This window comes from Rissa tridactyla, chromosome 14, assembly GCF_028500815.1.
Source record: "Rissa tridactyla isolate bRisTri1 chromosome 14, bRisTri1.patW.cur.20221130, whole genome shotgun sequence".
In the NCBI taxonomy this organism is placed as follows: domain Eukaryota; kingdom Metazoa; phylum Chordata; class Aves; order Charadriiformes; family Laridae; genus Rissa; species Rissa tridactyla.
Genome location: NC_071479.1, coordinates 6,415,580 through 6,429,616, shown reverse-complemented (window position 1 = coordinate 6,429,616; position 14,037 = coordinate 6,415,580). Strand labels below are relative to the sequence as shown.

The following is a 14,037-nucleotide window of genomic DNA, read 5'->3' as shown; positions in this document are numbered from 1 at the left end:
TCCACAGCTGGTTGATGGAGTCATATCACCTTCCTGGTATTTTCGGTTGACAGTAGCCAGGGATAAAGGTGTCCTCAAGAAAACTGAGGCTTGACACTGATCTGTGTCAGATGTGGTAAATCTCAAAGCTCATTGAATCTCTACTAGCGCTTCGTTCTTACTTTCTTACATACTATAGCATTCTTTTTTTGTTACTTCTACAATGGGGAAAAAATAGCTTACAGATATCCCACTGTGCTGTCCTGTACAGCAGTGATAGCTGCTGTAAGGGTTTCCGTGTGTCATCTGTGGGGTAGCACTGAGTTACCAAATAAAGGCATCCAGCACCAATTTAGATGTCCCAATATATCTGAAATGTCTGTACAGGTCTGGCAGATACGACTCTGGGCATACAGGAGACCTCTGCCCCTTTGGAATTGCAGCTGGAGACTAGGTAATATACTGTCAAGCATCTTAAATAGCACTGAATGCTTATCGTGAAATAATTGAATGCCACCATAAAGTCTTTTTCATTTTGCAGTCTCCAACAGTGCTGATCACAGCTATTGGCAAAGGTCTCCTCGTTTTATCTGTAACAAAGCCATACAGCCAATTAAGTTATTCAGACTTACGCTTTCCTTGACACAGTTTATAATGACCGAAAATTTAGAGACAGTGTTCAGGAAATCTATCAAAGGAAGAAGCCTCTAATTGATTCCATAAAAATACCTTGCAAGGCAACCATAAGGATTTCTCTGATTTTTTTTTGCCCAGATTTGCCCAAAGTTATGAATCAAGACTGGTAATACACCTTCGTATGCTTGCACTTTAAATCATCCTCTCTATTTTCTTATAATTCTATTAGCTAAATTTTCCTATTGAAATCTTTTTCTTCAGTGGAAGTTTTCGTATAAGCAAAGTTCACAGTCAGTACTTTTTTATCAACTAAAAGAACTTTTAATCACAAGCCTATCAAACACACACAAAACATAAAATTGTATAGCGCATTTTATGCTTCATCTAACAGCAAGAAGTCTGTCTTTGTGGTACTAGCTCAATTTTTAAAACTGTTGATCAAACACGATAAAATTTTGTATGGGACCTCCTTTTTAAACAGTAAAATGTGTATAGTCTAGAATATTTTATTACTTACATTGATTAATATATTTTACCTTTATTAAATCTGTGATCTACGCCGGGGGGGGGAAAAAGTGTATTAAAATACATGTGAGCTTCATTAGTAGTGGATTAACTTCCTTAACTGCATGGCAGATATTTTTGCCTTAGTGAGATATAATAAGCAGAATGATAGTTACAGGTAGGTGCTGATTGTAACAAATAACTTCACACTGAATTTCTGATGGTTTAGAGATAACAGGAAAAGAGTTTGTATTGCCTACCTGTCTGTATGCCAGGAAGCCAACTGAATTTATGAAATTGAAGAGCAATATGGACCTGGATGTAGATGGCTGTAAACTGGCTTTGAATAAGTTGCACGTTTCTAACCATCAGAAAAATGAAATTCTGGAACAGGCATAAACTAAGGGGGCAAAACTACTGTTCAGATGAAATGTGACAAAATGATGGAAGATATGCCTGGAACATCGTGATCTAGTGAGGCTGATGACATAGTGAGCTACATGTATGATGGAAGTTAATCATCACAGTGATGATGTGGTGGTGTGATAGCCGTGGACTGTGGATCCTTACAGGTCTGGGTTTCATTGTTGCTAAGCAAACTAGTTCATTTTTAAGGACCTTAATAGAGTACTTGTACAGTTGGACATCACATACCTAAAACCAAGTGGAATTTTGCTGGTAAATAATGTGTTCTTCATCTGTTTTTCAGTTGGCCTTGGGACCCTCCCACTTGGAGGCATATGCTGTCCGAGTCTGAGTCTGTTAGGTCTCACCAGCATCTGAAAAACAAGCATTTCTGCAGCCTCTTGTCTAGGGTTTAATGGACAAAGTGGCTTTAACCAAATAGTTAGTCCTAACTACTGTCTTGAGCTTTATTGTGAGGTGCCAAAGATATCTGGCAGTCTTGAAAAAGCAGGGATGTCATTGTCCGAGCCCATAGGAGGGATTCACGTGTGGCTTGAACCAAATAAGAAATAAGAGAGCTGCCTTTTAGCTAATGGTGTGTGCTGCAGTTCTCAGTATAGGACGTAGGCTTGCTTTTTTTTCCTTTACAAAGTGCTAGCAATGTCTGTAGTGATGCCTCTTTTATTTAGTACTTAGACTAGGTCAAAAAGATATGGGAGAATTGTGCTCTCTTTTGGATACGTGCCTGAGGAGAGGATTGGTTAAGTTTGAAATCAGTGTCAGCTCAGATGCTGAAGTCTCTCATGGCTAAAGAATTTATATTAGGAAACCAAAATGTTTGGTTTATCCAGCACTGGAAAGGAAATTTCAGGGCATGAAACTAAAATTATGCCTCAAATTGGCATGTGTGTGTGTATGTCTACAACACTCAAAGCTAAAAAACTTTGCAAGATAGAAGGGGCAAGTCAATGTGTTAGGCTTTGAATGCAAATTCTAATGGCTGTGTGAGCCTGCGTGATATTAGTTATTATTTAGCAGAATTTTAAACTGTTTGTAAGTCATTGTACCCCACATTTGCAGGACAGAGTTGAAGGTTGACAGATTGGGTCTGCTCCTTTCAGGTGAACTACTAGTTACGTTCTAGTGGAAAGAAAGAAGCTGAACTTGGAAGTGGCTTCCAGGAATACAGGGTCCTTAGGTAGATGAGTTTTGCTTCCACCTTCATTGACAATTCCATAACTCTGAGGGCAGATTGTGAAAGAGACCAGCACTATCCCTGGAACTGATCACCTGGCACTAGTGCTTTTTTTGAACAGCCTTGGACAGCTAAGAAGTGTAGTACAAGTGTAGAAGGTGTTCTTTTAGCCTCTCCTTCAGTGCACGGTACAGGCCACTGATACCAGCCATGGTCCATGGTTTCAGAAGCTGCTGCTCAGATGCAATCACATGGTTCCAACCATTCCAATGTATGTAAATTCTGGCTTGCTTTGAAAGTTTTTTATCCTTCATAAGCCGAGCAATATTCACAGTCATCTAAGAATATGCTCCTCTTGCTGCATAGGTTACTGGAACTTTTTGTATCTCAAAGATACAGGACTGGCTAAGCCTTCTCGCCTAGCTCCAAAACTTGATCATTAGCTGTAAGAGTTTGGTGGGTTTTGTGCACCTGCAGCTCCGCCTGCTCATTTATGAATGTTACTTGAAATCATCTGCAGTGCCAATGTGGAAATGCACAAGAATGTGAAGGCGAGAAGAAAATGGGTTAATATTAACTAGATTTCTTCACGAGAGCTTGCTGATAAATATGTGTGCTTTTCCTGTCTTACCTTTTTCTTCTAGTCCCTTAATATTTGGGAGTCTTTATTTTGGGCCACGCTGGAGTAGAAGGTTCACACGATCCTTGCCGAAGTGGGGTATGAGATGAGGCAAAACATGTATATGCCAAATAGGAGCAGGAGTTGAAGGTCTACAAACTTGAGTGCTTGAGGTGCATATATATATACAGGGGGGATATATATATGGACAAGTATGTCTCAAAAGATTTTTTTCACTAGAAATAACTTTCTTTTTCAATATGGCTAAGAAACTTAAATCTTGATTCAATAAGATGAGAGAAATCTATATTACTGTGTTTCTCCAGCGTGCCATTAAATCTAGCTCCGGAGAAGAATTCAACGGCGTAATACTTCAGTTTGCATATGCAGGGTTTTTTTCCCCCAACTCCTATTTATAGCTAAGGTTTGTTTTGGAAAATGTCTGTAGTGCAATTTAAAAAAGGAGAAGTTTTATTTTGCTCTAAGATTTTATGAGCACCTTCTTGCATTTTCTTTTTCAATTTATTGTTCTCGTAGATTCTGCTTTTCAACATTCCCAAGTCTGTGAGAGGCACAAAATATGTTCGTGATTGCAGTGTGCAGTGAAAGCTCAGTTACTTCTTTCCTGCTTTTCTTCTTGTTTTGGGACAGAAACCTGGGTATACATCCCTCACTAGCCTTTAAGAAGTTAATGCTGTCCTAACTGTAAGCTAATAGTCAGTAGATGGGCTAGCTGTGGTAAATGCTTTTTACGTTGCTGTTTACTTGGGAAAAAATTGGTAGCAGTAAATAAGATAAATTTGTCTCTCTCGCTCTTAATAACTGGCTGCTTTTGCTAGACCAGTCCGTCTTACTCCTTAGTAGCTTCATTCTGCCAGTCTTACACATCTTCCCGTAGAGCATACCATGCAGTATTTTTACCCTATGTGACAGGCTTAATACATTACTGTATCTTTCAGCTTGGCCTAATTATATTGCTTTCTGTCCCTACACCTTAGGCCCGCATGCGACTCTTGTTCCTTCTGTTACGTTTTTGTGAAGACAGTCTTCCAAGCGGACAAAATTTCAGTCAAAAGAAAGAGAGAATACTCTAGGCTTTTGAGACAAATTTTCCTTGTTTCATATACAATGCCTCTGTGAGGTCTGACACTGAATTTCTGCTTAGAATTACTTTATATTTTATGTCACTCAAGAACTCTGTTCTTTTGGTCGGTTTTGTTCTGGTTTTCCTCGTCTTAACTCATTCTGCTCTAGGCCAATGAACATTTCACACCCTGTGTAATGATAAATGATTATTTTTTTTACCTGGATGGAATAAGATAAACACAGGGCATCTCTGAAATTGTCTCAAATATGTGAAACCGGTATTAGAATGATCAATATTCATGCCAACGTAATACTGCATTTCAGATTCTATGTGCAGTTTCTAAGCTTTTGTGAAAAAAGACCAGATAAATCCATTAGAATCTATTTGACTCAATACCAGTCAATCACTGCTGGGGTTTTTTGAGCAAGCAAATTCTGACTGGTCTGTATAACAGTAGAGATGGGTTGAATCTATAATTTTACCACTTAACTTGCTGCGACCTGTGTCAGCTGCACATGCTGCTTAGAAGATCTTTGTCTGACTGCTGTCTTACAGTGAAGAAAATTGTGCAGACTGTCACTGGAAGTACCAAGGAATGATTACTTGCCTTAAAGGAGCTGCGGCTTGCTGAACATGCTGTGTGCATGGGTTTTGTACCTGCCATTCATTCTTGTTATGCCGGATTCCTTATGGATTAAAAGAACTCAACAGATCCAGCTGTCACGGGAATCATTCTGACTCTTTCTTCCTCAGTGCTATTCCCGAGATACAGATTCAGCTGTAGTACACCATTGGTATTCAGAAAGAATCAAATATTTCATGCGTGTGGTGAATGCATAGGTAAGGTGGAAATCTATAAGGAGAACATATTTTGTAGGTGAAGAACTGTTGTTTTACTGCTTTTTTGGAAAGGACTAGGTTTTGCTAGTGCCACTAAAAGCATAGTTCCATGAGTAGAACGGCAAAATGCTGTTGTAATTATTAGTGTCCCAGTGTTAGTTTGTGTAAAGGAAGCAGAATTTTGCTCAAGTGAATAATTCCAAGTGAACGTTTTTTGTTAGACTCATGTGAGTTCCTACCTAAGACATGCTCAGATAACAGTTTGCAGTTCGTTCTTTGTGGTTTGAATAGTGTGTATAAAGCCAGTGGCTTTTGAATGTGACTTTCAATATAGATAAAGATTTGTTCTTTCAATAGGCTGAAAATATTTTCAGAAGAAAGTGTTCCTCTCTTTGGGCCTCCCCTTCCATCCCCACCTGTGTTTACAAATCACCAGGAATTCAGGGATTTTGTGTTAGTGAAATGTAAGTTAGATTTTCTTTTGCTAGAAACACTTTTTTAATAAGTGCTTTAATAAATTGAAATTCATGGTGCTTAAAATGTAAACACGTTTTCTTGTATATGCTGCTGTTCTGTATAGAATTTTTTTTCAAATTTGTAGCATAGGTGGAATGTCAGTTCCATCAAACTGTTCCAGTCAGATTAACAAAAAAATGAATTTCTTTGCTATTATGCTTCTCAGGCTGCTTGATACGAACTGACTTTTACATTTGCAGAATGTACAGCCGTATTTAGCTTTGTATTTTCTTAAAGGACTTGGAGATCTGAAAGAATTTATAATGCTCTTCGGTATTTAGTAATAGAAGGTGTTAGATTAGCAGCTCTGAAAACCTGAAAACATAAGCTTTTCTGAATGCGTGCAGCATAGGTCCCTTTCAGCACCTTCAAGAACTTTTTAATTCTATAATGATTCAGTTCCAGTTTTCATTAACCCTTTCTTGCCCTTCTAAATCAGCGAAAAAGAAATCTCTGAGAACTGATTGTGGTGATTACAATTAGATGCTTACCTGACAGGAACTTGACTAATAAGTCATTTTGTGTATTTAAATTGGTTTGGTACTTAAATTGATTAGAGGTTTGTCTTTAATTTTTTTATTAGTTAGGAGGTTATTGGCATGCCTTGTAGAATTCTCCTGTTACTAGTTTTTCTCTTTTTAAGCTTAAGGGATCATTATTCACTAAAAAACGTGGAAAAAGGAGGCAACTCTGAATTACTAAGGGTAAACCAGGTATTTTTGTAGAGAGGCAAACTAGAATCAGGGGAAGTTGTCAAAGTTCATTTAGGTAATGTATCTTCTTTTCCATAATATTTTAGTAATAAATGGGGAAAAAGCCACCTTGGAAACCCCAACATTTTCTCAGAAACGTCAACGCACTCTAGACATGCTGATCCGCTCTTTATACCAAGACCTGATGCCTGATCTACACAAGGTAAATGTAAGTCAGAAGTCTCTGCATCCCTTACCTCTGCTCTTCTGTTCTCACTAGTCAATTGAATGGTCCATTGCTTTAAAAGATTGTGGTCCTAATGAGCCCTGAATTGCATACACTAGACTGAGTGCCAGTCGTCATATAACTTGGTGTACAGCTGACAAACAGTCCTTTCAGGATAAGACTCTTCATGCATTAAACCAGGTGGGAGAAGCAGCATAACAATGTCATACTTTGTATAAGCTTGCCTGCAGCAAGGGAGTAGGAATTTTAGGCTCTGTAAATACAGGTATTAGTCTCCTCACCATAAAAGCTGCGCTTACTCATTTCGTTATGTGTAATTTGGATCGTTTTTACCCTTGGATAACAATGAGAACTTCATTTTAGGTGATGAAGACTTACTTTAAGGTCATTCTTAACTAACTAAAAAGAAGGTCAATACTTCTACAATTAGTGAGATGCTATTTTTCCCCACTGTTTATGTCTCTTAATTAAATAGATCTACTTAAACTTTTTTGTCCATATATTCATGTCTGTTGTCTTTGTAATGATTGTATAAAACATGACAGTGATAAACTCTGACAAATTGGAAAATAAACCACTCAAGGATTGGAAGAGTTGCAGTTTCTGTTCTCTGAGACGCTGTGTACAGTTAGATTCATCACTACAGGAAAATATAAAAAAAAAAAGACACAAAATTTAAATGATATCACTCTAAGTTGACTCAGATTAAAAAACTATGAAAACTTTTGGTTCAGTTTAAAAAAGAAACGTTTTCTGTTTTAGAACATGCTTAATAGAAGGTCCTTCAGTGATGTGTTACCAGAGTCACCAAAATCAACACGGAAAAAAGAGGAAGCTCGGCAAGCAGAGTTTGTCCGACTTGGTCAGGTAGGATCTGCTTAGGAGGTATGCGCCTACGTTTACAAAGGCTGTGTCACCCTTTTTTTTTTAGAACTTGATTAGCTTGCAGAGTTACGTCAGGACTTAACGCAATTCTCTGCAATCAGAAATAGTTTTGTAGTATTGTATTAAACTACGTTAAAGTAAAATACGAATAGAGGTATTTATCTGTAACACCTAGGTACACAACACAATTACAAGTATTTATAAAATACATAAGCTAAAGGAAGGTTGGAAAAATCACACCTTAGGATCAAACCTAAAAGGTCTTTCTGTACGTCATGCAGCAGATGCTTTCTGCCTCCAAGCAGAAGAGTGCTCTTTCTGCGCTTTGAAGAAACAATCTTTCATGGGTTTCCTCTGAATGTTTCCTCTATATGTTTTCTTAAGATTGAATTTCTTAGAAATTATTTACCCTACTTCAGTCAGGAAGAAGTTTCGACAGTCTTTCTGCTAAGTCAGAGGTTGCCACGCATCTGGGATGCCAACATACCAGGCGCTGACTCCAATTTTCTATGGGCTTATTGACGTTTTGATTCAGTGAGGGGTAAAACTTCCTGATGATTTAGATAGTCTGGTTTGATCTGACAGTTCACTGCAGCAGAAAAAAAGACGGTGTCTATGCTCATCGCTTCCCCTGTCCCTTCCCCTTTTGTCTCTTCTTGTTCCTGGACTGGTGACATGTTTCGGCTGCTTATCTTAAGAATACCTCTTTTCTGAGCTGATTTAACTCAGCAGGAGTTAACAGAGCAGGAAACCAAAACAGAAAAAATATGAAACAAAACAAACAAACAAACAAACCCCCACCAACAAAACACAAACCTCCTGCCTTCCCTCCCTTTTCTTCGTCTGAGTAAGCGTAAGAGTGGAAGAGTCTGAGAAGTTCCAGACCCAGTTAAAGGTAGAGAGCAGAGCCAGGTGGTTGAGAGCTGGTGCCAAAGAACCTCAGGGCTGTTAAAGCTTGCGTTGGCCTGGTGCGAAGTCCACTCCTCTGTGCTTTGCCCACCCTTTCCCCAACCACCTTGAAATAGCTAGGCAGGTGTAAAAAAGTGAATGTGTTTGTAATATTTGGACAGAAGTAACCAATGATTTATTCCTCAAGTTTACTAATTACTTTACAGAAGTTAAAGAAAATCATGATTATTGAAAGTATAGAAACCTACAGGCCTGGTCCCCTCCACCACCCCCCAAGTTAAACGCTGATGAGACACTCGCATAACAAATCTAGTTGGGACCCATTTCTTAAACAAGACTTCCATCCTCGGCATGGTCTTCGTCGAAGGGAAATCTAATATGTGGGTTAAAGATTCATAGATAGTTGTTTGGTTGTGTTTTTCTTGGAGATTATTTTCACATTTAAATGTTTCCCTTCCCTAAAAGAACTTTCCTCTGATGACAAACTGTCGGTTTGAGCACATTTCAAAACATGCCTTACAAGTGGCTTGTAATCATTCTTGCCAAACTCTGTGAATGTCTCTGTCCCTTAGTTATAGTCACTTGGGTTTTTAGATGGTAAAGAAAACTTGCTGATGACTGGCTCAGCAGTATGTTTAAATCTTATTTACTGTCAAGGTGATCTCTGCTGACTAGTGGGATGAAATTACGATGTTAAGGCAATGAAGTATTTTGTGCGTGTCTGTAAGCTGACAGCCATGCTTAATGCAAATGAGCAGATGGGCCGTGCAGCTCATTACTGCCATTTCACAGAGACCGTGCATGATGGTAGGCAAGCTTTAGGGCAGTAAAATTGGTTTAGGTAGTTTCTAAACTTTGCCTTAAAGAATGCACGTGTCATCGCTTTATAGGAACGCTGCTGCAAAGGTTAGCAATGAAGGTATATAGGATACCTTAAATAGATACACGCTGTATCTCACTCAAACTATGTTTATACAGTGTTTATCTAGAGTGCTTAGCCCTTTCGGAACAAGCTCACTTCTACTTACTTCTAGTTGAAGAATTAGTGATACTGTGATCGTGTGTCCTTGGCATGTGTTTTGTTCAGGGTATACAGAATTCTGCTTCTTTCCTAATTACTTAAAATGTGACAGGAATTCCAAACTGGAGTTATTTTGTAGTCCTAAATTGTCCTTTCTTTATAGTCTTTAGCTTGGCTGTTGCTGACAAAAACTCAATTTAAATAAAACGTCTGTTTGTATTAGGCATTGAAATTGAAAACCACTGTGAAAGGGGATGCCACAGCTAACTTGGCAACCACAAGCTTTTGTAAAAAGGAGGTGAGTGAACCTGTCTGTCTGAGGAGAGTTATGAAAAAATAAAACTTTATCGAGTATGGCATTGCATATCAGGTCTGCATACTGTTTATTTACTTTTGTAATCAGGTGCTGTAGCAGCAAAGATGAAATGTGTAGTGTCAAAGTGATTCTGCAGCCAATATCGAATTAATAAAGGATGAGCCTGGAGGCAGAAGCACTTCTCAAGTTAAAGCAAGTGTGGATGTTTTTATAGCTGAGCATATTTGATGGAAATGCTATTGTCCATATGCAGTTATCTTTTATTTTAACTTCTGCATCAAGTGTAAAATAAAATTCAGTTGCGTGTTTATTTCCTGTAGTACCAGATTTTGTTCAAGGGCATTGGGCAGTCAAAGATGCAAACCACACTCTTCGGCATGCATCTTGTATACAGAAGCTTCAGAAGTGCTTCTAGAATTGCAGAGACTTCAGCTAATGTTTAAATTGGGGGAGGAGGGGCAGACTCTGGGAGGTAGCTGCAGGGAACACACGATGAAAGAGCAATTTGGCAGAAAGGCAGTTTTTGCTGTATCATGTGCTGGTGACTAAACATCACAAACTGAGCCATAAAATGTAAGCAAATTGCATATGCATGGTGGTACATACGTTTTAAGTCTGTAGTTTGTTTTTTTTAAATAAAATACATATTGAGTATTTCCAGGGTTGCACTGAGTATCAGCTGCATGCGTTTTAATTCTAGTGCTTCAGGAATGTGTCTTACGCTTATTATCTCTAAGCCCAATTAATACGGAGAGTATTTCCTCTACAAGAAAATTAACTAAATTTTGATATTTCAAATTCAAAAAATATACTGTTTGGAAATGCATCCCAAAAGCATTTACATGTTATTACTTGCCATTGTCCATCACATTCTGTGTCTGTATGATCTGTATTTCTTAGTGTACTTAATATGTATCCCTTATGTTACTTCATAGCCTTGGGAATCTCAATCTTTCTGCAGTAATTTTCCTCATGAGATTGTCTGTGCAGATTCTTGGGGCCAGTCCTTGCTGGTTTCTACAGATGCTGGCATCTTGTTAATAGATGGTTAGTAAATGATCCAGTGTTTTTGTGTCAATTTTTATGTATCTGACCATTTTCTTGAAAATGTATGTGCATAAGTTCTGTCCAGGTGTTTGTAGGTCTTCATCTACAGGGATGTTTACCGATTCAAGTGAATTTATTACATTTATGTAACGTAGTTGCAAAAATTGTCTCTGCACCAGAATCAAGCCGTGTTGGGGAGCCAATGTTAATGCAGATTTCTGAATATTTTGTTATTTCAGATATTGTTTTCTTGACCATCTGAAAAGACTTAGGAAGTCACATCCAAGCTCAAGGAGTGTTTAAATGGCTTGTCTGGATTTCTTAGCCCTTGATGATAGCGAGCATGATGCCAAAGGCTTACGTGACAATGAAAGCCTGCTTCCTCAATGATATTGCTAATTTGACCCTTATCTTCTGTGTGCCACATAAGGCCAGGAGGACTGAGGGAATTAAGTTATTCTTGGTGAAAATTCTAAAACTTGCCAAAGGAAGGTCCCTTTTAGGCTTCAGTTGCATAATCTGATCCGTGGCAATGATAAAACTCTCCCGTGAGGAGGAATTGGCCATGATGCTGTGGTATGCGTAGCAGCTTTATGCAGTTTTTTTCGTTTTCATGAGAAAAAACCGAGGTGCTTATTTCAGGAAAGAAATAGATCAAAACCAATGACTAGCAAATTTTAGCAGGAATTTGAATAGTTGTGTGTGTTTCTTTTTTTAGACGGTCAACCATCAGTGCAAGTATTTGATAAAACTCTCCAAATAAAGCAGATGCATGTGTTGGAAGCTCTGGATCTTTTGATTGCCCGGACAGACAAAGGTAGGAGAGGTCCCTGTTCTTTGATTCTCATGTGAATGTGGCTGGCGCTGGGCAGTATGTCTTACCAGGTAATCACGTCGATCAGTGGCAAGTATATTAGATGCAAGTAGACATAGATAGCACATGCAGCAACTGCTGTTATTTTATAAAAGGCTGGTGGAGGAAAATCCCTGAATGCTCATTCATGTTTCCTTCAAGGCAAGCCTGACATTGGTCATATGGTCTTTCTTCAGCCACTGCAGGAACTCAACACTCTTTCGAAATCTCCTTGACTGAATTACATGTTTATTCAGTTGTGAAAAATGTGGGGAAATTATGCTGTCACTGTTTTACCAAATGTGTTTCATTGGTATTTATTCTGTTAACTGTCACTGCATTCTGGTTGTTTGGACTGACAGTGTTTCCTTTTTTGCCTCATTTGGAACATTAATGTTCATAAAACGTGCACTTTTTCAGTGAGGTACTTTTTACCCAATAGTCTGTGATTGAATTTCACAAAGTGAACATGTACAAAGCAAGAACAGAATCTTTATGCGTAACACAGAAAAAAAGAATTACCAGTATGATTGTTTTATTGTTTTTTACCACATTATTTCTGTTTTCTCAGTATTGGCTGAAGTTACAAGGGTACAAGGGTAATACGTGGTTCCTTTTCTGTCATTGGGAGTTGCGCAGTTTGGCGGTACCTGATGAAGTTCACCCTGTGACCTTGCAGAACTGGCTCAAACTACCTGAGAGCCATTTGCAGTTCTCTCTCGAGACACCTGGAGGGTGGCTGACGTTTCTGAAGACCTGAAAAGCTTAGTTTATGAAGCTTCTAGACAAGATTATTACTTTTAATTGTCAAAACATTGTACTGTTCAGTTAAACCTGAAGAGGGAGATGTAAACAGGCATTTTGAGATAACAGAACAAGGTATTACTGGCATCAATTCATGAAACTTCAAACTTTACTCATGAAAAAAATTGTAAAGGTTTTTAACTCTTGATATGGATGCTTTTCGAAGCATTTAGGAGAAAGTTCTTTCACACTTGACAGAATTCTGGCCTCCTATTTTGTATTTGCATAGCATATTGGAATTAAGACCTGGGATGGAAGAATAATCATAGTTGCCTTCCACTTTCAGATTACACCTCAGCAGCAAAACTGAGAAAACGAATGAGTTAGATGAGCAAAAGCATGCTCATACTGAGCTCGTAAACTGGGTTCAAAGACTCTGTGGGTTTTTAGGATAAAATGTTATATACTACAAGGTTAACTTTTTAAGCTTCACTATCAGCAAGAGCTTATTCAGGTCAACATTCCAAGAGAAGATGTTGAAGAAGGCACCAATGCAGCAGCTATCAATGATGGCAGCACAAATTGCTTTGGTAGCAATGGCCTATGTTCTCATGCAGTCGTAGTTATGTCTAACACTGCAGCAGGGTTGTTTGGGACATCTGCTGGTTAAATTTGTCCTAGTAATGGGAGGCAAGGCATGAAAATGGGTCTGTTTTGTCCTCCAAACACGTATTTTTCGTTCCAGTTTCATTTTATGAAATACCTAGAACACGAGGGCGAGGGGGTATGAGGAAGAGCTTGGAAGAATCAAGTCTGTAGGAGGCTAAGAAAAACTAAAACCGCTCAGATGATGGTCACTTTTATAGGCAGCCACAGATAAATCTAATGCTACAGTGGGGTTGTTTGAAACATCTGCAAAAGAGCTAGTGTTGTGAAAGAGGAGTGGTGCATCCTAGAGGACACACCAGTCACAGAACCAGAGCTATTTTGAACCACAAGGAAAGGTGAAGATTTATGTCTGCTGAAAGGCAGGCTTAGTGTCAACCTGTGGGGTGCACATCTCGTGGCCTATGGGGATTTAAACCTAAATTCCTTTTTAAAAGCATATCAAACCAATTCCAGTGAAGGCAGTGGTCGTTGTTCTGCCTTCATAGTGAAATGCCTGCCTGGGAAAGAAGTTATCATATGTGTTATTCTTTGCAGCAGACACATGGCATCTTCACGGCGGTAAATATGGCATGTTTGATGGAAGCATAAAAGGTCTTCTGAAGTTTGGCATAATCCCCCAAAATAACAGCGCTTAATTTAGGTGGTAATACATGCTCCCATCAGTGTCTGTCTGTTTACAACCATTTCTTGATTTGAAGAATGTAGATATTCAGATTGGCCAGAAAAAGTTCTTGAGTTTTGCTATGCGTACACAGTTGTAGCGTTTGGGAATTGTCTGCCTCACCAAGAATGTTTATAAAATATCTAGCTGAAATAGTAGCTCGAGTACAAAGAGTGAACAGTACAGTTATCATGGGAGGAGCAACTGCTTAG

The 14,037-nt window shown here is 38.6% G+C and overlaps 1 protein-coding gene across 10 annotated transcripts in view; it reads left to right on the top strand.

Moving 5' to 3' along the window:
• GARNL3 (GTPase activating Rap/RanGAP domain like 3) overlaps window positions 1-14,037 on the top strand; it is a 56,892-nt gene that overhangs the window by 29,182 nt on the left and 13,673 nt on the right. For 7 of the 10 annotated variants that reach the window (XM_054220856.1, XM_054220854.1, XM_054220857.1 and 4 more), the window contains 7 exons: window positions 1,252-1,297; window positions 5,623-5,729; window positions 6,581-6,702; window positions 7,483-7,587; window positions 9,759-9,833; window positions 10,787-10,898; window positions 11,617-11,715. In XM_054220856.1, the coding sequence (XP_054076831.1) occupies window positions 1,252-1,297; window positions 5,623-5,729; window positions 6,581-6,702; window positions 7,483-7,587; window positions 9,759-9,833; window positions 10,787-10,898; window positions 11,617-11,715 (666 nt within the window). The remainder of the gene's footprint in view (window positions 1-1,251; window positions 1,298-5,622; window positions 5,730-6,580; window positions 6,703-7,482; window positions 7,588-9,758; window positions 9,834-10,786; window positions 10,899-11,616; window positions 11,716-14,037) is intronic. The other 3 variants (XM_054220855.1, XM_054220863.1, XM_054220859.1) reach the window with 1 other exon arrangement.